Source organism: Ixodes scapularis, unplaced genomic scaffold, assembly GCF_016920785.2.
Source record: "Ixodes scapularis isolate PalLabHiFi unplaced genomic scaffold, ASM1692078v2 PGA_scaffold2__306_contigs__length_199485367, whole genome shotgun sequence".
NCBI lineage: Eukaryota > Metazoa > Arthropoda > Arachnida > Ixodida > Ixodidae > Ixodes > Ixodes scapularis.
In genome coordinates this window covers 133,725,602-133,751,708 of record NW_024609857.1, presented here as the reverse complement: position 1 = coordinate 133,751,708, position 26,107 = coordinate 133,725,602, and the positions used below count along the sequence as shown (strand labels likewise).

Here is a 26,107-nt window from a genome sequence, read left to right as displayed (position 1 = left end):
AACAAGCGGTCTACTGTGTCCGGGTAACTTTCTCTCATGGACATAAGGTGATGCTGCAGAGTTGCCGAGAGCAGGAACGGACTCGAAGACGCTCCGAAGGGGACGCGTGTCATGCGCCATTCCACCACACTGTATATGCCTTCCGTGTTGCATGGGAGCTGGTGCACCCACAGGAAGCGAAGTGCATCCCGGTCCTGCGGGCGAATACCGATCTGTAGAAATGCTTTGCGGATGTCTGCGGTAATGACCATACGACTGCAACGAAACTTCAGAAGTATCTGAAGCAGGCTATTCTCAATATTAGGGCCTTTGTCAAGCACGCTGTTGAGAGAAGGCTTGCCAGGAAGATGTGAAAATGCGTCAATTACAACTAGGAGCTTCGTCGTCACAGCTTCTTTGCGGACAACTGCGTGATGGGGTAGATAATACACATTTTCCGGTTGTTCCTTCGATTGTGCAGCTCTTTCTGGGTGACCTTCATCAAAATACTCCCGAATAGAGCGGTCGTACTGCTCGAGCATTTCGGGATGCGCACGAAACCGTCTTAACTGTGCGAAGAGACGGGTTTCTGCCGTGGATCTGTTCTCATTGTAAGTTCCGATGCCGGGAGGCTTGATCATTAAGGGGACTTCGTAGCGGTTGTTCACCTTGGTGATTTTGTTGTTGCATTCTAGCATTGTTGGATGTTCAAGTAAGCTTGACCTGGTACCTTCTGAAATTCCAATAGCATCTAAACGCCACATTTCTGACGGATCAAATGGCTCATTACATGGGTAGACCGGCTCGCATGTGAGGAAAAACGTAGAAACGCTTGTTGAAGGGTGAAAGACGGCTTGAGAGTATGTTCCTTGGACCATCCATTCAAATATGGTTTCTATTATGGTGAGGTCGTTAGTCATGCGCTGGATTCGTCCCGTGACGACTTGCCAGTAGAAGTCTGAACCTATGAGAACGCCGACGTCGTTGTCCACTCTGCCTTGAGCCCCAGCAGGGACGATATCTGCGGCTTGAAGTCCGCGGGAATGAAGTTGCCTCAGTAGATTGTCATCTAGCTGCTGGTGAGATACTGTGCACAGGTCTGGGACTTCCAGTGCTTCAAGTGATGTCTTCTGGTTGCTTTGATGGCTATGGAGGGTCACAACCACTCGTCGACAGGACCTTTTGGTGGCTGTGTTTCCAAATGTGTATATAGTCAGCTCCTCCTAGCCCACGACTTCACAGCCCAGTTTTTCAGAAATGTCCTGCCGGATAAACGTGCGCTGACTCCCACTGTCCAGTTACAGCCTCAGTAGGAGGTGTCTTGGTGTCCCTAGGGCCCACGTTCTAGCAGTTTGCAGCAAGACAGCAGAAGAGTGGAAATTGGTGGTTGGGGCGCTCACGACTGTTGCGCTTCCTTCACGAAGTCCTCCTGGGTGTGGGTTGTCCGATGCGGCTGATGTGGGACATGATAGATCGCAGAGTATAGTCACGTGGTGACCTCCACAAGTGACACATGTCAAGTTCCTGCACGAACGGCAAACACGAGCGATGTGATTTCGCTTGCCGCATTTGAAGCAGCAGCGTGCTCGCGCAAGCTTGGTTCGTTTTTCTTGTGTTGAAAGTCTAGCCTGGCAGTTTTGCAACGTGTGCTGGGTGGTATCACACAAAGGGCACGTGGCCGCTCGGTAGCCAATAGTCTCAGTCGAGAGCGCGAGTGCGGAAGGGTGGCTCGCCTGTACGGATTTTTGACGTGGTATCGGCGATGACCCATACTGGGGAGAGTGACTTGGGTGTTCCATTTGGACATCTTCTCGAATCTCAACTTGGGTCTGTAGAAATAACATGATGACTCGAACCTGCTCTTCCGGGCGCATGTCAGGTGTGTCGGCTGATGGTGTCAGTGCTGCTTTCCTTAACTTCTGTCGGTATAGTATAGCCAGGTCAGCAGGAAGGCACCGCATGAGAACACGATGTAGGACGACAGCGTAGTTGCTAGGTGGTACTTCCAGCCCTTGAAGAGATGTTGTTCTGAAGCGTATCGCATCGTAGAGTTTACGAAGCTGTACTGCGTTGGTTGAACTGTTGACCGCAGGCAAGCTCAGAAGCCGATCAATGTGATCATCAATTAGAATGTCCCGTCGTCCAAATCGATCTTGTAGCGTCTGTACCGCGAGGTCATAATTTTGTTCTGAGAGTCGGATTCCTTCCACGGCTCGCTTCGCGTCATGTGTGGGATACGTGAGAAGGTATTTAAACTTCTCGATTGGCGGGAGTTCGGAATTGGTGTGTATCGTACAATTGAAATGATCCCAGAACCCCTGCAGTCGCGACGGCTCCCGGCAAAGGTCGGTACCTGCAGTTTTGGTAGGGCGACCGTCCTGTGGCTCCTTGAGGTCAGAGTTGGAGGAAGACCGCCGGACTGGGCTCTGTCGAGAGGGACGTTGGGCGTGATATTCGTGGATTGCGGCACAAAGACTTGAGAGTCGAGGGCGTGTCGGACGCGCGTGAGGCTATGACTGATGCGAAGACGGTACTGCTCTGCTCCCTCAAGCTCAGCCTCAAGATCGTCATCTGAGGTGGACGTCTGGATGTCACGGTCAAGGCGGATTAGGTCGCTTTCTTTCTGAAGCAGGTAGTCCAGTTGTAGTCGGAGGTCTAGCTCTGTCGTGTTCTCGTCTTGCAGAAGATTGTCTATTTGGGTTAGTGTTCGGCTGACGGCTGAGCGGACGATGCCGCGGGTTCTTCGGCTGCGGTCCATCTCGTTTCCCGGGTTTCGGCACCAATGTCAAGGAAGAGATCCCGGGCACGTCCGCTTCGATGGTGTCGGTTTATCGTTCCTTCTCGTGCCGTTCATGATCTCGTGGTTCTGCGATCCTCTACCTACTTTTCCTCTCGTTACCTGCAACCAGATGGCATAATCTACAACAGTTCATTCCACTACTGTGGATAGGACGGGCATAGTGCACTGCTATCCTTGAGTTGCAACGCACTAGTTATTGCTAGCCGTGTCTTGGCTTGTATTGCTGTTGGCAATACGCGTGATAGACAATCTGTTATATCACAGTGCGTTCATTTTGCTTCTGGTTTCTACAAGACTCAGTCATTTGAGTTCACCCTGGTGAAGCTTCGCTATTCCAAGCAGTGTTCCAAGCATTCACTGTTATTTTCCGGGAAGATACTGTTTGTTTATGTACTTTTCGTGATAATTTTATTGACTGTCGCGAACTAGAGCCCCGAAAGTGTTGTTCCAGATGCCTTTATTGTGCTTGGTGGTTTCATTTTAGAACTTTTATAAGATGTCTAGTCATGCCATTGATTTTTTATGCCATTTTGTTTGTGACAGCCACAATAAAACATTGTCATTTACTTTCAAAACTAGGCCGTCTTCATCTATTATAAGGCCCACCCTTGAAGCAGGTACTATCACACCCACAAAGGGCCATAGTACCTTTCTTTAGGGGGTAAACGTGATTCCAACAAGTGTACATTTAACCTGTAATAAGGTGGTGAACTGGGCCGGTTAGTTGCTGTTATACGTGATGGGGAAAACAGCTCGGAAACCGTAGACTACGAAGAACAAACACGACAGGACAGCACTGTCCTGTTGTGTTTGTTCTTCGTAGACTGCGTTTTCTGAGCTGTTTTCCTCATCGTGTACATTTAACCCTAAAGTGGATCATAGTTCCCTCCAAAAAGAGGTAAAAGCAGCGCCCTCAATTATGTCGTCTTACCTCTCAAAAGGGTTGAGGATCCCCCCTAAAGGAGGTAAAGGCTAACCCTGAAAGGATGTACTTTAACACCAAAATAATTAAGGTTACCTCCAAAAGGAAGCAATGTTGCACCCTAACCCAGGGGGTAAGTTTGCACCCTCGTTGGAGGGGGTAACGTTACCTCCAAAACGGGTTGCCCCGTGTGCAAGTTGGTAACCCCCTTAAGGAGGGTAATGCAGTACCCTTTTTTTTTAAGAGTGTATATTACTCTCTGGTTTATACTCACTATGTATATTGTCATCTAGTTTGGGACCAAACAACAAAACATAACTTAACAAGACTATGACTAACCCAAAAGAGGGCAATTGTTTCAAACGTTTCTTTTTTGCAACCTTCTAAGGAACTCTTTTTCAAGCATCGTGTAATTACTATTGAACAGCTGCACAGATTTCGGTTGTTGGTGACTTATGATGTAGCCTTAAAACACAACAATACTTTTTTCATTCCTGCATTGTCACGTTTAACTAAGTTAGATCATAAATACGTTATCCGCCATGGCGAGACCTGGAATGCTTCAACACCCCGTACCAATTATGGTTTTACATTATTAAAGCATCTGTTACCATCTTTCCTAAATGAACTTGAAGCAAATGATGTGTGTATATTTGGAAAGTCAAATCGAATGTTAGCGGACATACTACTACAATCCCATTTTCTATATGATACCGTGTAGTGTCGCGCATGAGCTCTGAAATTGTTTCTACCTGAGTGTCATATGTCTTGTAGTTATCTTTCTAATGGCAAATTCCACTGGGTGTTTTGGAGCGCGCCGGGAGCAGTTGACCAGATCCGGAATGGAGCACACGATCCGAACAGAATCGCGCCGCCTACGGATCCCCTGTGGAATATCACCGCTGCTCCGGGATCGGCGGATGCCTTCCCGTTATTCACCTGCCCGGGAATCCCCTTTCCGAGGCCGCCGCGGTCATTTTGAAGACGTTTTCGCAATCGCGGCGCTAACACGTGTTCGACGCGCGAGCGACAGGAATGGCTCAGGAGCTCCTAGCAAAGATTGCCGGAATGCCGCAAGCTGCTCGAGCAACTTGACGACGAACTGTCGTCAAGCAGCACAGGCGGCACCTCCCGAGCGGCCATTACGAATTATTCTGAGGCGAGATGGGCGAGATCAGGCGGGATACCCCGCGAGAAAGGAAGTCACGTGTGTGCGCCGGGGGCTGGCCCGGCTCGTTTCCGGTTGAATCCGCCGAAGTCGGCGGAGCGACTTTTCTCGGATCCAGATCGAGATCCGGAGCGGGAGCTACTCCAAAACGACAAGTTGAACACGTCTGTCTCGATCCCGATCGCCCTGTGAAATAGGATCGCTCCAGAAAAGTCGATCCCGGCGCGCTCCAAAACGACCAGGGGAATTCGCCATAAGTATAATGATTGGAGTGGTGTGCTGGTGTATAAATGATTTGTTGGGTCTAGTGTACTTTTATTTTACGCTGTTTTTCCTCCAAGGTGAGTATGAGAACTAGGGCCTCGTCAAGCTGCAGTAGCAGCTTTTTGCCCTCTCTTCCACCTTTTTTTTTCATTTTGTAATGGAACAAGAAAATAATAATACTAATTATTATTATTATTAGTAGTATTATTATATTATCATATAATATTGCAGTATAAATATATATTAGAATCTCTCTAGAACCGACAGGAGGCTAGTTATTGTTACCATGTAAGTGACTGTTCGACCATCAGCCTATTTGGCACCATGATGTTCAAGTGTATATATGCATTTAAGTGTATATTTACGTGTAGATCTAGGCATGCACGTCTGTATGCGTTGTGGTGCACTCGATGTTGTATATAAGCCCAAGTACTCATTTAGTTGTGTGTGTAACCCGTGAAACAACTTTAAATTGTGTATAAATGTCTTGTATTCGCGCTTGAGAACAATCAGTCTCATCACCACGGTGTCTAGTCGCACAAGCCGACCCTGGCCTCGACTGACCCGCCTCGTACGTGCTGAAGAAAGAACAAGCCGAATAAAATTATTATTATTATTAATTTTATTATTATTATTTGTTGGGGTGGGTAGCGATCGGGTACTGCTGAGTTTTTCAAGGCGCCGTAATCCCCACAAGGTCGCCAATCGCCCAGGGTCTTTTTCGGCACTATGTATAGAGGGGAAGCCCAGGGACTTGACGAGGCTCGTTATATTCCCGTGTTAAGCATATGGTCAAATTATTGTGCTATTGTGTAATAAAAAATCGTACGCGTGTTTTATGGGTCATTAATGCTAAGGATTCGTTCTAAGCGTATTTTCGCAAAGTAAAAAAAAAAAAGTGGCATCGCACTATTCAAGTAGAATAATGGTCTATCGCTCGCGGGTCGAGAACGAGATCTTGTACCTCGGTCGCAATTTAGGGTGAAAGAGCGGCCTGAGAGGTGACCCTTTAGGTGGAGAACTGTCCTTTTACATGGGCCAACCATACCCACGTATCGGCGGTCCAGTACTTTGGAAATGTATTCATGAAATGGCGCACGTATGACGCAAATCTTTATTGGTGAACATGAGCGTTGAGGTTATTGTGAAGAGGCTTGACCCGGGCCATCACTTATTAAATCATTTCATGATGATTAAACAGAGGTGTCTCCTGGTTGACAGCTGCCAAGGCTCTGGCCGTGGAAATATCCCTCGAGCTCTGTTCCCTTGCACAGGCGCCAGTCACCTTTTTCACTCGTCGTCCTAATCTTCTCTTGGCCGCTACAGCCTCCTATCAAAAATGACTTTGCTGAAGACGTGCTTTAACAGTGCTTCTGGGAGACTATACCCAGGTGTGAGTCTAAACGGAGGTCCATCGCCACTCAACGTCAACCCTTGCCGCCAATGAAAGTGAAGGTGGAAAAAAGAAAAGAAGAGAAAACACAAAGAAAGAAGAGGTGAAGGAAGGCAACTCATTAAATTATCCTTGCCGGGCCTTACCAGGACTCCCGTCTATGAGAACCTGGGGCCGAAGTGGTGTAATGCCTCACCCAGGGGGCGCCGAGCAGTCCAAAGGTTCCCGGGCTTGTCTCAACCACCAGGATGCGCTTTTCCCGAGGCACGGAAAAGGCACGCACAGCCAGGCGTAGGTGGGTGAACCCGCATGGCGCGGCGTTCGCGGAGATCAAAATACAGCAGGTCTCGGGGCACTAAAAATACCCGGAAATGCGATGCTCCACCAAGCTTCCAGAAATCTAATCCATTCACACTCTCTCATTCCCAGCACTGTTTTCACTCAATCTAACCAAACTAGATATAACCCGTTCAATGGAAAGGTTAAAACAAGACATACGAAGCAAAGGCTAAATATCCTTATACCTATATGCGAATACCCCCCCCCCCCCTCGGGTTACAAAAGGATGAGCAGGGTAAGTATACAAAAACTCCCAACTGCACGGCCATGACTTCCATGCTCAGAAAAAAAGAATACACGAGGTAAAAAGCTTAAACCTTCACAAGACAACCGATGTCACGACAGACCAGCCACGTCAGTCGTACACGACACATTTTAGAAATTTCATAAACACCGTCAGCACAAGGAAGAACATTTCAAGGGACTCTCCAGTGCCTGACGAAAAAAATGAAAGCCGTTTACAACTCCCTGTAACGCCGAATTAGAGCGCAGCTCTTGAGGAGGAGGGAAGGGGGGATCACGTGACCCCAGAAAAATCTTTCCGCCAGATTTAGCGGGGAAATTTTTCCGCTAGATTTAGCGGAATATTTTTTTCCGCTAGATATAGCGGGGAAAATTTTCCGCAAGATTTAGCGGGGAATTTTTTCCGCCAGACTTAGCGGGGAAATTTTTCCGCTAGATTTAGCGGGGAATTTTTTCCGCTATTAGCGGGGAATATTTTCCGCTAGATTGAGCGAGGAATTTTTTTTGCTAGATTTAGCGGGGAAATTTTTCCAATAGATTTAGCGGCAAAACTTTTCCGCTAGATTTAGCGGCGTATTTTTTCCGCCAGACTTAGCGGGGAAATTTTTCCGCTAGATTTAGCGGGGAATTTTTTCCGCTATTAGCGGGGAATATTTTCCGCTAGATTGAGCGAGGAATTTTTTTTGCTAGATTTAGCGGGGAAATTTTTCCAATAGATTTAGCGGCAAAACTTTTCCGCTAGATTTAGCGGGGAAATTTACGCATAATGCGCCGCGCGGTTACGCCGACGACGACGCCGACGCCGAGGGCAATGGCGATGCCGCTCAAGCCAGAAACGGGCGCCTAAAGGCCCTGTCACACTGAGGCAACATGACGGCAACAGCAACACAACACGTCGTCCAACAGTCGGGCAACTTGTTGCTCGCTCCCCATGTTGTCCGACAAACCTGTCACATCGCGGCAACAGCGCGACAACATGAACGACAACTAAAATGTTGCCTCGGTATGACAGCTTTCGGCAACAAAATCAGCAGCAACCTGTGTTGGACAACGTGTGTTGCCCTGATCGCTGGCTGAGCGAATTTCGGGCCGGCAACATGACAACATAGATAGCTTCGATGGTACAGCTAGACCCTATCAATAACGTCTTACTCAAATAAAGGCTTGGAAAACGTTATTTAACAATAATTAGGGCTGGAAAGTAAACATATTCGACAGATATCTGCCTGGTTGGGTGAGAGTTAAAGTCTGAAAATATATCTCCAACCAAAAAATGAAAGGCAACCCGACGTTTCAAAACCAACACGGTTTCTTCTTCAGGGGTGACTGAAGGCGCGCGGACACAGCAGCAGCTCCCAACCTCTTCGTCTTCAAAAAAGGAAAGAAAAGAAAGAAAGAGAAAAGAAAAAAATTAAAAAAGAGAAGTTAGGAAATTGGAAAAATTCTAAAATAACTTGTTAGTTATGAAGATGGTCATCTCTTCAGCTTTTCCGTCAGGTCACGGAGGCCATGTGCGTACACAGAGGGCAGAGCGCCCAGCGACCTGTTTAGGTTTTCTGGGGTGTGCTGGATGTGCCACGATTCCAAGAAAAGTCTTCTTCGAAAATTGGGCTTTGTGTCCACCACGTACGCGTTCGCGAAGTCAATGCGATGGTCTAGGGTATCGCAATGTTCGGCGATGGCGCTGCGCTCACTGTCAAACTTCCGCACGTCGTTCTTGTGTTGGCGGATACGCTCGGGAAAGCGTATCCGCCAACACAAGAACGACGTGCGGAAGTTTGACAGTGAGCGCAGCGCCATCGCCGAACATTGCGATACCCTAGACCATCGCATTGACTTCGCGAACGCGCACGTGGTGGACACAGAGGCCAATTTTCGAAGAAGACTTTTCTTGGAATCGTGGCACATCCCGCACACCCCAGGAAACCTAAACAGGTCGCTGAGCACTCTGCCCTCTGTGTACGCACATGGCCTCCGTGACCTGACGGAAAAGCTGAAGAGATGACCATCTTCATAACTAACAAGTTATTTTACAATTTTTCCAATTTCCTAACTTCTCTTTTTTTAATTTTTTCTTTTCTCTTTCTTTCTTTTCTTTCCTTTTTTGAAGACGAAGAGGTTGGGAGCTGCTGCTGTGTCCGCGCGCCTTCAGTCACCCCTGAAGAAGAAACCGTGTTGGTTTTGAAACGTCGGGTTGCCTTTCATTTTTTGGTTGGAGATATATTTTCAGACTTTAACTCTCACCCAACCAGGCAGATATCTGTCGAATATGTTTACTTTCCAGTCTTTACGCCTTGACTTCGGACCGGAAACAGCACAGCTAGCGAAGCGGTTTGTCAACGTAACCCGCAGCATTTCAGCCTACAAGTCTCATCTCGATTTCACGAGGTCCTGCCGGGATATGAACCTTGTTCCCCGAAGCCTCCGTCTCAAGCGCCTTGTCCACACAGAGGAAGGGCACAAGATCGTGGCGCAGGCAGAGAAACGATTGGTAAACGCCAGAATTCACGGTTGCCAGGCCACGCTAAGAAGAAAAGAACTGGACCTCTTCTTCGCACGCCGGCAACTCGAGCACGAGCACCGCATCCCGGACGTGTTCCCGGCTTTGCAGGCTTTTGCCACAAGTGTCGCATCTACTGCTTTGGATAAACGACGGACTTCTCAGAAAGAGAAGATTTCAAGGCTAACAAGATCGGACCGTTCAGGTCGAGGCACCAATGACACAAACTTTGTCAAGAACCTCTCCTCTCGACAGCTCTCGCCATGCGAGATTGCGGTCTTGGCAAAAGGCCACGGATTCAACATGACCACGCAACGGCCGCCTCTTCCAAAAATGGTCGCGGCTGTGGAGGACGGAATTATGCGCTTAGACCCTAGCATCCGGGATGGAGTGCGGCTTGAAGCGGTGGGCATCCTTTCCAAGCTCCCACAACGGCAACGACTCAACCTGCCGGCCGAAGAAGTTACAGCGCTTCGGAAACTTCGTGAAGATACGGAGATTGTGCTTCTGCCGGCTGACAAAGGGAAGTCGACCGTCGTCCTGGATCGAGAGGTATACGAGGAAAAGGTACGGGATCTTCTTGGAAGCCATGCTTATGTAAAGCTCAAGAAAGATCCGACGCCACAGGTTCAGAGGAACTTGAACAAAATCCTGGCAGAGATTTTCAAGAAATACCCTCAGTCAAAGAGCCTTTACTTGCAACTTATTTGCAGGAATGGCTCCGCTCCAGGTTTTTTACGGCCTTCCAAAGATGCACAAACCCAACGTGCCTCTACGACCTATTGTGGACTTTACAACGTCACTGCTTCGGGCGCTATCCAGTTATCTTCACTGGACTTTGGCTCCCCTTGTCGGAAACACGTCGACCCATGTAGAAAATGCTGGCCACTTCGTGGAACGCGCCTCGCAAATACATCTCAGCGATGGTGACACCATGGTGTCTTTCGACGTGGTGTCCCTCTTCACCAGTGTCCCAGTTCCCCTTGCAGTTGCTGCAGCCCGCGAAGCCCTCGAAAAATACAGCTCCTTGACCACAAGAACCAACCTCACTGTGGAGGAGCTGTGCCGTCTGCTCGAGTTTTGTCTCGGCAGCACATACTTCACCTTCAAAGGGGAGCTTTTCAAACAGGTCAGTGGCAGTGCAATGGGTGCGGCCATCTCGGTCACAACGGCGAACCTCACGATGGAGGCAATCGAGCAAAAAGCGCTGAGGTCTTTTCCCAACAGCCCCAAAGTATTCATGCGCTATGTAGATGATTGCTTCTGCATTCTCAAGGAACGGGACGTGAATAATTTTTTGGCGCACCTCAACTCTATCGAGCCGGCCATTAAATTTACCGTAGAATATGAGACGGATGGCACCTTGCCGTTCCTTGATGTGCTGGTGAACCGACGAGGACAAGATCTGGCGTTTGCGGTGTACCGAAAACCAACACACACCGAACGCTACCTCGATTTTGTCTCCAACCATCCAACGAGTCATAAGGCCTCAGTGATTTCGACCCTGCTGCGTAGGGCAACGACTATCTGCTCGTCGGAAACCGATAGAAAGAAGGAGAAGAAGACCATAATTGAAGACCTAAAGAAAAATGGTTACTCTAGCAGCTTTATTGAGCGCATCGCCCGACGGCAAGGTCTCGCCGGACAAAACCGGATGCCAGTAGAAGAACGACAGCCCCATCGACTCGCGCGCATAAGCGTTCCCTACGTAAAGGGAACCAGCGAAGCGCTCGCACGAGTACTGGGAAAGCAAGGTATTCTGGTGGCCCACAAGCCCACGTCCACACTGGGAAGGTTTATGCCAAGACCGAAAGACCGTCCACCAAAGGAAAAAGCACAGGGCGTGGTTTACACCATTCCTTACGCAGAGTGCCCCGCAACCTACATCGGCGAGACGAAGAACTTTCCCGAGCGTATCCGCCAACACAAGAACGACGTGCGGAAGTTTGACAGTGAGCGCAGCGCCATCGCCGAACATTGCAATACCCTAGACCATCGCATTGACTTCGCGAACGCGCACGTAGTGGACACAAAGCCCAATTTTCGAAGAAGACTTTTCTTGGAATCGTGGCACATCCAGCACACCCCAGGAAACCTAAACAGGTCGCTGGGCGCTCTGCCCTCTGTGTACGCACATGGCCTCCGTGACCTGACGGAAAAGCTGAAGAGATGACCATCTTCATAACTAACAAGTTATTTTATAATTTTTCCAATTTCCTAACTTCTCTTTTTTAATTTTTTTTTTTCTCTTTCTTTCTTTTCTTTCCTTTTTTGAAGACGAAGAGGTTGGGAGCTGCTGCTGTGTCCGCGCGCCTTCAGTCACCCCTGAAGAAGAAACCGTGTTGGTTTTGAAACGTCGGGTTGCCTTTCATTTTTTGGTTGGAGATATATTTTCAGACTTTAATAATTAGGGCTGGCGTGCAGCTACTTTTCGATTAATGTTTTTGCGGCGTAGTTACGGAAAGCGATTTTCGAAATTGTCACAGCTACTGTCGTGAACATTCAGACTGACTTTGAAATTAGAACTGCCGAGAGATTAGCTCACATTACTGATAGTAAAATAAAATGGCATGCCTGCTCACCCGCTGATGAAGTATCATAAAAATAATCCAGAAAACCAAAGATTAAAAAATCGAAGCATTAAAATGACCATTCTGATCATGATTGTTGATGCTTGGAACTTGGAAACAGCCGCTACCAGACACCTGATTTGATTCAAAAACACCCAGGACGTTTTGGCGAAATGAAGCGATCATATAGCAGGAGTAGGGCAAATAGACAGCGTTGGAAAATATTTATTCCACCGATTGTTATGAAGGACGATCGTGCCGGTGACGCGGTTTTGAAGCACTGTCAGTTCAGCTCAACACCACGCTACAAAAGACGCTTTGGGCTACTGCCGGGGCTAACTCAAATTTACGGTAGACATAGGACATCCCGAAAATATATCAGCGATGTTACTTTCCTCGGTTAGGGCTATCTGCTTTGTCAGCGAATGAAGTACATTTCGATAAAATAGAGAGCTGAAAATACTCCCCGTGTCAAGCTTTCTAATCACAGTCACTGGTTGATGTCCTACCGTGGTAATTCCCGGCCCTTCGAACGCACTAGCACTTTGTAGAGTCACATTTCCAGCGATAGCGCGCCGCACACGAAAGAAGGTAAACAATCAAGATGGCGGAGTGTTTCCCGTGTTGTCCTCGCCGTCAGCGCGGTGTGACAGGGTTGTCGGACAAAAAATCGGGCAACGCGGTTGCCGGGCGGCAGCAACATGTTGCCCGACTGTTGTTGTTGCCGCGATATGACAGGGTCGCCGGCAACACGACTTCTTTGTTGGATAGAGTTCTCCAACTGTTGCCTCAATGTGACAGGGCCTTAAGAGCTGCGTTCTAAAAAGGTATGAATGGATCATTTCAGTCGGGGAAGTAAAGCACCGTAATGCAGCACTCGGCTCCCTGAAGAACTTGTGTATGACACAGATAATGTGCTCAAGAAACTGTATTTCAACTACATTTGATAGTAATTTGTATTCTTGCAAATCAATTAAATCAAAAAGTATTTACTACTCTATCTTAATTATATTACTTTGTATCTTGTACCCATTTCAATTTAATTTTGTAATGGTTGAAAATAATTGTCGAGAGAGCTTTTTTTACGGGAATAGGAACCATCAATTGCGCAAAGCTGACTGATTGAAAACTTGAAGCGGTAGGTACCAGACACAACAGGAAACAACAAGGACCAAAAATGCCGGCTCAAAAAGAAGTTTAAAGAACAAGTAAAAAAAACTTAAGACTAACCGCAAAAAAAAGGAAATATTTCTTATCTATGACCCTGCCATGGCAAGAATTTCAGTTTCTCAATATGCAACCAAAGAGTACTCCCAGGTTGTAAGCCTTTCTGAACGCACTTATACAAAAAAAGAAGTAAAACAAAATATAAAAAAATCAACAACCCGGAGAAAGAGAGGAATGCTTTTTAGCGTCCACTTGTGCCTTTTTTTCGCCTTTTTTTTTTTTGAAGTTGCCATCTTTAGCTGTAGCGTTTGGGCAATCTACTTAAATACTTGTTTAACCTAAACTCCTTATATATGTCAACTTGGGCTCTTAGTAAACCATTGCCACCGAACTGCGCATAATAATACCACTACAAGGTGTGATTTTCAACGATGTGACTATACGTAGAGCGATCTCCTTTTCATTTTTGTAGCATTCAAAAGTGTGTCTGTTTTCTTTGCTTGTGTGGCTTGCGAATATAGCATTCTCGTGCCGCTGAAGTCAATATTGCGCAATGCAGAAGTATATTCAAAAGGGAATAAATATATTTTTATGTATTTGCAGTCTACTCAAGGTACTCTGCAGTGAAAATTACTTGTGTAATTTCTACAATTACTTTTTGAACCGTGTATTTAGTAAATTAAGTACTGTTGTCGAGTATGTGGAACAACAATGGCTGCTAGACCTCGAGTCGGCAGGTCATGGCTTCTTTATCTAGATTCTACGCTCCCTGCCTCCCTCCTCTCCTCCCCCCCCCCCCCCCCCCCTCCGACCCAGCTGACTCGATGCAGGCCAGCCACTATAACGTATGGTAATAAACATTTATTCTTTCATTCATTTTCACCAACTCGCCTCTGTTGCCTCTTTTGCCTCCAAGGTCGCCTTTGTCGTCTCCTACATTCAGCTCCATAAAGTCAGTTCCCACAATTTGTTTCTGGAGCCCCGTAAAGTTATGCACGCTTTGCAGCAGGTGTATTGAAGACTTAAGCGTTTCTGTTAGACAAAAGTAGTTGAAGTGTACAGCAGTTACGCAAACATTCAATCATTCCCTGTCCAGATGCTTAGCCAAACTTAACCTAACCTTACTTAGCACAAAGGAGGAACATTGTGATACCACCGGTGATCTATACCCTCATATTTCTGGTATTAAAGTTAAATAAGCATTTCATCGTCACATGCAAGGTAAGACAAACTTCATGGAGGCCCAAGCCACGATTGTGGTATGGCTTCTGAAAGTTTCCTCTAAATAACCAGCCTTGACAGTCGGGCTTTCTCACGACCCCTGCCATATCAGAGTCAAACGACAACAAGGGAACAGCGAAAAAAAAGCAACGAAAAAGCCCCGATGTAACGTACCTTGGCCAGGACCCTCTTGCACTCAGCGAGGACCTTCCTCACTTCGGTTACGGAGCAAAGTACGAAGGTCATCAGCACGGCGTCGAAGTGGTCATCGGGAACTCCTCGCATGTCTTCGGCGTACTCGTGAACGCAGCGCTCCAATTCCACGTTCCGGCTCTTTTTCAGGTTCTTCCGCAATCCGTCGTCGAACTCTGCGTTAGGGTCTAAGCTCCAGTATTTCACGTTCCGCTGCATGTACTCAAAGTTGGCGCCGAAGCCGGCGCCGATCTCCAGGACCCTGATTGTGCCCTCCTTCTTGAGCGTGCCGTCGTGAGACACCAGGTCGTCTAGCTGGGACACCGCTTGACGGCGTACCGCAGTCAATCGGTCTCCCGAAAAGTACATCGCCAGGGGGTAGACTAAGCGTGCGAAGAACGCTTCGTGCAGCTTCTTACTCATCTTGAACGGCACAAAGAGGAACACACTAAGCGTCACGGTCCCGTAGGAAAAACAAGACAATAGAAAGTCGCCAAGCCTGGCCATCGTAGGAGTTCCCGATCCGGTCTGCCTTCTAGAAGACTAACTCCTTGAAAGCTCCCTCATAAGGAGATAAATGTGCACAGTCCTTCGTGGTATCAGTACTATATTGTCTGTGATACAATAGGAGATAGAGATTTCAACAATAAACGCGCGATTATCGCACGTCTCTCTCTATCTTTTTCTTTTTTTTCTTTCCTTTTGTTGATACGGTATCCTGCCAACCGGTTGGGGCCTCCCTCTTTGTTTCTGCTGGCTTTATTTCGCAGCAGGTCTGTGGTTGTGAGCGTGACGCACAGGGCCTCTACGGGTCTCTATAGAATTCGACAGTTTCTAAGAACTTTTCAAATTTTAGAGATTGAGAAAGTACTGGATTTCAGAAAGGGAACCATTTAGGCAGACTAATTCAAGCATCAGAAGTCTGTTCGAGTTGCAGTATTGATATTTTCAGATTTTAGGTACTTGACAAATAAGATTGGTCTTCACGATTTCATATTAACTGCGTGTACACTTCGCATCATTGCTATGAACGCTCGGTACGTGTTTGAGCCAAACTTGCCGCAGCTGCAAGACAAACTATGTCGTAATTCATAACAAAGAAATTGAGTTTGCGGTGCCTTCTTCTACAAACAGCGATATGCTCCCAAAGGGCTATAGAGTTCGTCCCATTATTAGCAGAGGTGTGTCCCTCCGCCGGCGCTAATAGTGTTCGTAGATGCGCTTAAACAAATAGAAATATAAAGCGACAAAGCCATGCTGCAAACAACTGTACTTGAAGTTTAATTGTAAAGTTCAGAAACATATAACCCACCTAGTTCCACAGGTTCTCCTTTTCTATTATTACAGACAACCCCTCTTTTTTAATATAAGCATCTTGAAAAAGTTATCACTATATAACTTAATAATATTCTTCCCGCGCATGCGTATTTATGCGTGCAATTCTACGAGAAACTCATAATAAATGAATTCAGGAATAGCGTCATAGAGAGATATCATAATCCAGATACTTGTTTTTGACTACGTCCGTAAAAAAACAATATCAAGTTTTTTTGGCGGTTTGCATTATATGTATTTCGAGTTTTTAATGAGAGTTTATCTGGGTATTCTGAGTAAATGCCGAACCTCATTCAAGACATTCAGCTCGTAGTTAACCTGGAAAGTAAAACCGTCTTCATTCACATTAAGGCTTTCTGAAATTGTGACTCAGACGGGATGCTCTTCTGAGCATTGGCATCTGTGTGTAATCAAGGCAAGCGTTTTCTGTCTGTCTCCTAGACCCAGTTTTGTACACGCTCCTCAAGAAGAGTCAACGACAGTTCGTTCGTCGTTCCTTCTGATTTTTGGAACGCGTTCACGTTAAAGTTCCACCTGTGAAAAAAAAACTCGTCCGCGTTACTGTTTAAAAAATTAAACATATCGTCACTTATACGTTGTTTCTTTGTTGTGATAATTACCATACTTAGTTCAAACGAATATTTTTTTAATAAAAATGCCCCATCAAATCTCAACACGAATTTAAATGCCATGATAAAGGAAGGCAAAAAAAAAAAGACAACAACCGGGACCAAGGTTCTATTAGTTGATATATTCACCTTTAAAACTATTTGGGTTTTATCATATTCATGTGAGTAGTGGGCGAAGGATCGGTGGCCGAGTGGGCTAGGGCACACCGGCTTGGAGCACGTGGAGTGAAAGTTCGCGCTGCAGAACCCAGGGTTCCTAGGTTCAATCCCCACTCCTGCCCGTTTCAATCTGCATGAGCATCCTACCGGCGTGGGGCCGTGTATCACTACTGCGTTCTGCACGTTAGAGACTCCAGGCTAGCGATTGTACTGCACTGGCTAAACTGCTCCTCTACAGCTGGTGGAGAAATCGCCCGTTGAAACAAAGTTCAGGCTGTAATAACATACACATAATTTTTGTGTTATGCGGCTCAGACGAGTTAGATGTACTGTGAGCCGGGAAGGAGGAGCGGGGTAATTTTATTATTTTTTTTGCTAAAGGGTTACCCCACATTGCACGAGCGTTTCACAACAACCTCACACGTTTCGATCCAAGTCCCTTGTTTGAACTTAACAGCAGAGTCTTCTCGGGGTAGCTGTCCGCAAGACGGGCGAGTAGGGAAGAGGGTAAGGCTTTTGCAAGGTCAGTCTTGAAAACTACCAGTCGTTCTTGGTGAAGGTCGGATTTGTTGTGCAGTTTGAAGGTGAGCGAGAAGGGGAGTGGAAATAAAGGTTAATTTTGTGTATGTTTTAAGTGACCAATTTTCGAGCTAAAAAAGTGCGTTCAATTTCCGGTAGCCTGCTTCTGCTGTAAGTGTAGGTCTCTTTGGCGACGTTAAGGGATGGCTGTAGTCGGCCTTAGATTTCTGGGTGCATGAGTATTCGTGAAAGCAAAGAAAGTAGCTTAGTTCAAAAGGTCCTCTTTATGTGTCTTTTCCTTCGACTAAAAGTTTTGTTTTTCGTGCCACGGTCCCAGGCACTGAAAAAAGAATACATGTCCACCAGCTCGCCTGCGCCGGACTGCTGCCAAGCGAGGACCCCACAAAATAAAGCCTAAAATAAGTAACACAAAAGTTAACGAGAACCTGCTCTTCGCAAAGTAATTGTTTCTACACTTTTTTCAAATTTCCTTCTGCAAAATAAACTAAAAATTGCTCTACTGGTCAAAAAGAAAAAGGAACGGACAACATAAAAAGGCGGAGAGCTTTTGAGGGAAACGAGACAAGAAATAACTAGCTATATTTTCAAATTTTCAATAGAAAAACGGGCTTTTGACTTTGTGCCCTCCTTCCTTTAGCTCATTAAAAGATATTCAATTTGTAAACTTTTGTTCTAAAGTAATTTATCCCAGCCAAAATTAATTGCATGATCCCTTTACCGCCGCGATGATATTGGCCGCGAAGCCATCATAAGATTCCGGCACTCGCCACACGCGCGTTTCTTGAAGCTGTTAGTCACTTAACCGGTTTTTGTTTATGCACAGTAGCTCTCATTAGAAACTTTTAGTTGACCCTGCGCTGCGGATTGTCGGTCTAACGGGCGAGAGATCAATGCATGCTTCGAAGTCTCGTACGAGCCCCACCTAGCTACGCGAAGCTCTAGCGTGCAGCCAACTAAAAGTCCCTAATATAAACACCAGCACCTGGTGTAAAAAAAAAGTAACTTGAAATCATTTTTGTATCTAACCGCGCGGTGCACTCGAGCACCAATAGACTGCTGCCTGCTTTGATCAATATGTCGCCTCTCCGTCCGGGCTCATTCCCTTGATTACTGTGTGTACCAAAATAGAAAGACGCTGAAAAAGTCTACATCATCCTCCTGTCATTCGTCACCAATTTTAGTATCCAAATCTAGAAAACAAAATGCCTCACAGCTTTTCTTATTTATAGTAATTATTTACTTACTCAGTAGATATTGATTTTACAAGAATTTATTGCACTATAGAAAGGACCGAATAGCAATACGAGCGTTCGTCACTTCGCTTTAATGGAGCAGTATACAAAAAGGATTTCTCTCCGATTCCCTTGCCTCGTGTTAGTAAAGCTTTTTTTTAAAGATATCTATCGAGCTAAACAAAATAGTACGCCTACCATTTCATCTTAACGCGTAAGTTATATGTCTTTCTAAAGGCTTACGAAGGAACGATTCCAAAATAATATTCAGTAAAAAGAGTACGTTATCGTTTTACGCCATTGACAACCACCAGGACCCCAAGTTTCACACATGAAGACTTTGTGTAGCAAAACACGATCGCACTGCTTGTGCTAAATAGTCCGTAGCGAACTTCTTGGCGATTTGTTTTTTAAAGAAGAATTGAACAGGATTCCTGAGCAACTCTACAAAACGTATATAAAACAAATTGAATATTAAGCCAACGATTCTGTTTGTTAAACTGGGTCAGAAGGAATATCTTTCCGATTTTTGACATCGTTCCACCAACAAAACAAGACAAGTCAAAGATAATAGCGTGACATTTATTCTCCTTGAGAGTCTAGTGAAACACGAGGTGCACTTATCAGATAAAACACAGAATGGGAATCCAAGTTCCAGTTGTCTTTGGAGCGAGATTATCTTTGGTGATCTTCCGTGAACTGGAAGCAAAGCCTCAGAGTATCATGCCTAAACACGAACACATTATTTTGCTGGAATTTACACACGTGGAAGTTCATAAACAGTATTTCTTGATTGCGTAAACGTTTTATTGAACCTCGTCGCCCATACAACTTTCAAACATTCGGACTGCCGCGTGGCTTCTTCGTCGCCAAGACGTAGCGTGCATTCATTACTATATCTCGACGAGCCAAGTCGACAGCAGAAAGACACGTAGCGACTGTAGAAGGTGGGTCTTCCTGCTGCAGTCACCATTTTATTATTTTGGATGAACTGTTTCAGCAAACATTTCACACATTTCAAATACCCGAGGACTAACGGGTATGGAGAATGATTTCTTCAAGCAAATCGGGCAAGCATGGTCTTTAACTATCGGCCTGCATTACTGACCAGTATGTTATGTAAAATCATTATTCATGTCATTTACTCTCTTCTTGCAAGCTTCTTAAGGCTCAAATTAGTTTCTTAATGCTGGTCAGCTTGCAGTTTAAAAGTCATATTCATGCAAGTCACAAATGTTGTGTCATATCATATTTGTAGGGTGCTACTCAAAAAATAAACCTGATTTTTCGGCCATCAAAAATCAAACTAAACGTCGCAGTAAGCTGAATCTCCACTAAAATGTGAAGCTAGAAGTGGCGATAGAAAACGAAACTATGAGCACATGACGTTAACTGCCTGAAAAGATACCAAAGAAAAAACAAAAATTCAGTATGAACCGACGTCTCCATCCAACTAATTTGCATCAAACCATATCTTGAGATTGTAGGTGTCTGCAGCAAATATGTCAATAAAAATAGCTTGTCAACATAAAAGAAACGGCATCGTCCTTCTCAATGGCAAGACTTTTCACTGAAATAATCGCCACAGGCGCTCAGAATTTCAAGTTACGGTTTCATGAATCTTATGTTTTGGTGGACGTCGGCTCATTGAATAACGTCTTTTTTATGTAGCATCTTTTGATCCAGGTAATATCGCGTACTCAACCTTTTACATTTTATCATCACCGCTAGCTTCATGTTATACCTGAGTTTCAGCTTTCTTAGATTGCCTACTTTAGTTAAGGGGGCCGAGAAACCGGGTTTTATTTTTTTAAATCAGCTCAGTACATGACATTCAGAGATGGCCATATTACTTTTCAAATGTAATTAAATTACATTACTCGTTACTTTGCTCAGAAACACGCAATTGTAAATCAATTGCATTACAAATTACCGTAGACAAAGTAATTACAGTAGATTACAATTTGTTTCAAAGAGTAATAAGATTACTTTGAAATTACTTTTAAATTCTTCAGGCAGTAATTTGTGCTCGTGACGACGGAAGTCTTAAACATAATTTAGAGCTTCTTGAGATATGAATACAACAACAGCTCCCCGGTTTCGTTGTTCATTCAACGGTGAAGTTGATCGGTTAATTTGCTGATGTGATTGCGTCCTGTAGACCTTGGAGAAGCCGTCCACTTCGGTTGGTCAGGCCTTGGTTTGCTCTCTTTTTTACATGACGTCGTAACGACTGTTGTGAGGTGTGCTGAGCTGTCCCTTATGGAATCTTTGGTAAACGGGATATATGGTTCCCGAGTTCATTTTTCAAGATGTTGAGAAAATGCCTAAGATTTGTTTTTTGCTGACTCAGACGCAGTCGAATTGTTTTCTTACAAGAGCACTGGTCGACGCATTTCCCAACACATTCTTCTCGAGGAGTCCTGCTTCTTAACGCCAGAAGACCCCGAATTATCGCGCGTGGTCACGCGAGGAGGCCGAATGTTTTCTGGTGACAAACTCCAGAGAAGGAAAGGGGTGGTGGCTACCTCAAGAAATGTGTCCTTCCCCCAAAAATGGCTGTATCTGCGCGTTTGCTTTTCCCTGACATAACCTCCCAAGGTAAGCATGCTTTACTCGATTTTCGCCGTTTCCGATTATATTCCGCTCACCTTAAGCTGAAGTACGGTAGTAGCTAGGCGCTCGTCGGACCAGCCAACCGCCCTCCCTTTTATCACCTTACTTCCCTCTCCGCCAGTGGGTATTGGCGGGGCCGTGATCAAGCGGTGAAAGATCAACGCACAACTGTTTCAAAGAGACCGCAGCTTCCACCGCACTGTGAGCTTAGGCGAGAACCGGAGCATACTTAAGTCTCTTTACTTACCAAGCACAGTGCTAGTCACAAGAAATTCGGAATTCTCGGCAAGAGATCTAAGATTAACACCTGACGTCTCGTCACGCGTTTTGAAACGTGTTGATCGTCGTAGTTGCCGTGCCCTCGACGTTCTAGCCTGGAACAGTCCCCAATTATTTTTCGCCATGATTCCGTATTGACTAAAGTTTCGTGAACCGTAACCTTGCATATATGCCGTCACTAGAAAGATTTTCCTCATCCGCTTCCCCTTCCGAACCCACTCTTGAATGTTTTTTTAGGGCAAGGTTTTTTACGATGTAGAACTGCAGATGATGTGGTGATGTGTTTTACAGAACGAGGGAGGAGGTTGGTCCTTAAGTAAATCATTTCTGTGCTGGGTACTGCACGGTGTTGTCCTTGTCCCTTCTGTTCCTTGTCTCAAGGTTACTCATAATGGAAGTGCATTAGAACGCCTGCGTATTTACTCCAATTTAGTTGTCTGTTTGCCTTACTCTCGTCTCCCGCGTCACCGATTTTGTTCTCAGATGGGCCTTTGGAAAAGGAGATTACCGAAGTAGGAGTAAGTTTCTCAAAATTATTGCGTGAAAGAAATTAATTACATTGCTACATTACCAGCGTAGAAGAGTAATTTATTACAATAATTATTACAGCAACAAAGTAATTTAATGTCAGTAATTTTATTGCAGTAATGTCATAACTGCCTTCTCTGATTCCATTCATGACGAAGGGTCTATGACGGATTTTGTATATCTTGATTTTTTAAAGGCACTCGAAAACTTATTTCAAAAACAACTTTTCCTTAAATTGAGCAAGCATAACTTAGATACTAACGCTCTTACGTGGCTGCATTCTTTCCTTTATAGCCAGTCTTAATTTGTAACAGTTAACAATACTGATTCTCGTCCTTTCTAAATTTGTTCAAACGCACCCCACGGTTCTGTCTTAGGGCCCTTCCGTTTCCGCACCTATATGAATTGCCTGCCAGGCAACGTACGTTCATATCTAGTATTCTTGCCGATGACTGTGTGACTTATCGGGAACTTAATAGTGATTCTAATGTCTATCTCCTACATTAGGATATTCATATTTTCGAGTGGTGCAATCTCTGAAATATAGAACTGAATACCGATAAGTGAGATATTATCAGTGTTTCTCGTGTTAAAACTATACGTCCTTCTTACCACCAAAACAATATCTCTATTAAAGATTAATTGACAACAACCCCACGGGATTGCAGGAAGTCAAAACGACAAAGGCAGGCAGGCAGGCAGGCAGGCAGGCAGGCAGGCGGGCGGTCGAGCGGGCGGTGGACAGGCAGGCAGGCAAGCAGGCGGGCAGGCAGGCGGGCAGGCATGCGGGCAGGCGGGCGGGCAGGCAGGCGGGCGGGCGGGCAGGCAGGCGGGCGGGCGGGCGGGCGGTCAAGCGGGCGGGCGGGTAAGCCGGCGGGCGGGCGGGCAAGCTGGCGGGAGGGCGGGCGAGGGGGGGGGGGCGGACGGGCGGGCAGGCAGGCACGCAGGCAGACAGGCAGGCAGGCAGGCAGGCAGGCAGGCTGGCAGGCACGCACGCACGCACGCACACACACACACACACACGCACACAGACATACACGCACACGCTTGCACACATACACACGCACGCACGCACGTACGCACACACAAACGCGCGTGCACGCACGCACGCAAGAACACACAGACAAGCACACACAGAACCACACACACACATGCACAAAGTTTATGTGTGTGTTGTTTTTTTTTTGCTTTCTGCAGTCTTGGGCTGTTATGTTTACTAATCTCCACTGCGCCAGCTCTTTCTTGTCGTGACTCTGTTGAACACTGTTGAAACTGTTTCAGCATATAAGTATCAGGGTGTGCATGCGGCGTCTAAACTTTCATTGATGCTTCACGTCGATTATGCTGCGAATAACTCTAACCGCCAGCCTGAATAACTTAATAGACATCTTTATGCTTCTTTCAGTTTATTCAAATACCAATTTCTAAATCCGGGCTCGCACTGGGCTGGAGTATGCAGTTCTTGTCTAGGATCCTAATCAGGAATTGCTTATCTCAGAAATAGAAGATTTACAAATCGCACATCTGGCTATATCATTTTTAACTATAATCGTAGCTCAGGTATAACTTCAATAAATAAACTATATATTTCACAACGTAAAGCAAAAATTCGTCTTTGTTTATTTTAGAACCTATATCGTAACTATTTGATTATTAAAGAAAGCCTAGAACTTGCACATTTCTGAAGAAAACAAAATCGACCACCGTCAAAGTAGTCATCCTGTCCGGTCAAACAAAATATTTTTACGAGTCTCTTTCATGTCCAGCACTTATATAGTATGAAATCACCTTCCTCTAGCCGTCACCGAAAATCCCCGATAACAAAAAATTATGAACTACCGTTGCTAACCCTTTTTGTGAAGAGCAATATAACTATTGTATAATATATTTGTCGGTGCAAGTTTGCCGCTTTTTTTTTCTACTGTTGTTTTTTACTTATGTCACCGGCTCCCTTCTGTAATGCTTCTATTGACTTGAGATTTAAATAACTAATTAAATAAAAAAATACAGTTCATGTTTCTGGATTTTCAGTATTTATTTTTGACAAAACCTAATGATTCGGCAGTGTTTGTTGTTGTAGTAATGTATGCCCTGCGCGTTGTTTGGCTCGCTTGCTAGAAAAGCTTTTACGGTTTGGGCCTTTGCATTCTGGCGAAATTAACACAGCTAATTTGATAGGAGACGAAGATGGCATCCCTTAGAGGCGACAAAACACGCAGACTATAAAAAAAAAAACCACAAAAACAGCAGGTAATCGCTTATCGGCGATCCGATTTAGGACGGTCTCTATAATGAAACTCACACAAGTGCTCGCAAACATTCACTATAAGAAAATGCTGTAAAAGACAGTCCAAACGCAGAGGAGAAAGCAAGTACAACCGACGCGGGAGAGGTGCAAGATTTAATCTTCACATCTGTACATACCTGTTGAATTGGGTCACAAAAGAGAGAAAAACGCGCTCTTCAACAAGTACTGTCTTAAAAAATATAAAAAGACCCATTAAACAAAGCAGTTTCAGGTGGCTGTGGAGGCTTGAAATGAGGAAATAAATTAAACTCTGTTCTAGATTTTTTACTTAATATAGAAAGTGTATATATGGCTAAAGTGCGCTTACCAGGCCGCATGAACTATGTAGGCAAAGGATTATTATATATATATATATATATGTATATATATAACGAAGTGAAAAACTCGCGGTGAGTAACAACAGCGAAAGTTTAATCGACAGTTTCGCCGAGAAACTGGGCTTCGTCAGGAGATGACTTATATATATATATATATATATATATATATATATATATATATATATATATATATATATATATATATATATTTATATATATATAGATATATATATATATCCAGCCCAGTGCGACCCCAGTGCGAGCCCGGCTTCCTGACGAAGGCCGGACTCCGGCCGAAACGTCGAAGATTAAATCGTCCGTTGTTGCTGTTTTTCACTAAGGGTTTTTTTCTTCTCAGTTTTATACCCACGCCTTCGGCCTCCCGCCACCATGCCCGTTATATATATATATATATATATATATATATATATATACAAAGGGCATGGTGGCAGGAGGCCGAAGGCGTGGGTATATAACTGAGAAGAAACAAACCCTTAGTGAAAAGAGCAACAATGGACGATTTATTCTTCGACGTTTCGGCCGGAGTCCGGCCTTCGTCAGCTTGCTGACGAAGGCCAGACTCCGCTGACGAAGGCCGGACTCCGGCCAAAACGTCGAAGAATGAATCGTCCGTTGTTGTTGTTTTCACTAAGGGTTTTTTTCTTCTCAGTTATATATATATATATATATATATATATATATATATATATATATATATATATATATATATATATATATATATATATATATATATATATATGTGTGTGGGTATATAATGTTACGAATTACGAAGCCGACGACGCACATCTTTTGGAAATAGAGGCGCGCGCTGCATGTTCGCCACACGAGTTGGAAGCGATTCGGCTGTTCCGCCGTGGTTCCGCCATTGATCGCCTTCGTCTTCCTACATCGCACATCAAATACGTCTCTCATAAACACCCTCACAAGCGGTGGAGGTGCAGACGATTCCCAACCTCTTGGTTCCTGTGCTATCGTGATCGGCCCTGGAGCTTCGCAGCGGACGTTCAACACACAACGCAATGCCGGATGAGGCGGGCGATGCCAACGGACAACGACCACCCACTGCAACGCCCATCAAGAACCGCCAGCGAGATTTACCAGTTTTCAATGGAGCACCATAGGCCGATGTCAACGACTGGCTAAGAAGTTACGACCGGGCTAGCCTACATAACAGGTGGGACGATACTCTCAAGCTCGCGAATGTGGTTTTCTTCTTGAAAGATACCGCACTCGAATGGTTTGATAATCACGAAGGAGAGATAAATTCCTGAGACGGATTCCAATCGGCTTTCGCGGAAATATTCGGCGAACCCGAATGCCGCAAACAACAGGTGAAAGATAAACTTGCCCGAAGGTACCAAACTACAACCGAGTCCTCCACGTCC

General features: G+C 45.3%; 1 protein-coding gene across 1 annotated transcript in view; it reads right to left on the bottom strand.

Moving 5' to 3' along the window:
* The window catches only part of LOC120835931 (methyltransferase-like protein 7B), a 35,974-nt gene extending 20,709 nt beyond the window's left edge, over window positions 1-15,265 (bottom strand). Inside the window, exon 1 of the mRNA XM_040218030.1 lies at window positions 14,741-15,265. Within this exon, the coding sequence (XP_040073964.1) occupies window positions 14,741-15,265 (525 nt within the window). The remainder of the gene's footprint in view (window positions 1-14,740) is intronic.
* Window positions 15,266-26,107: the final 10,842 nt, after the last annotated feature.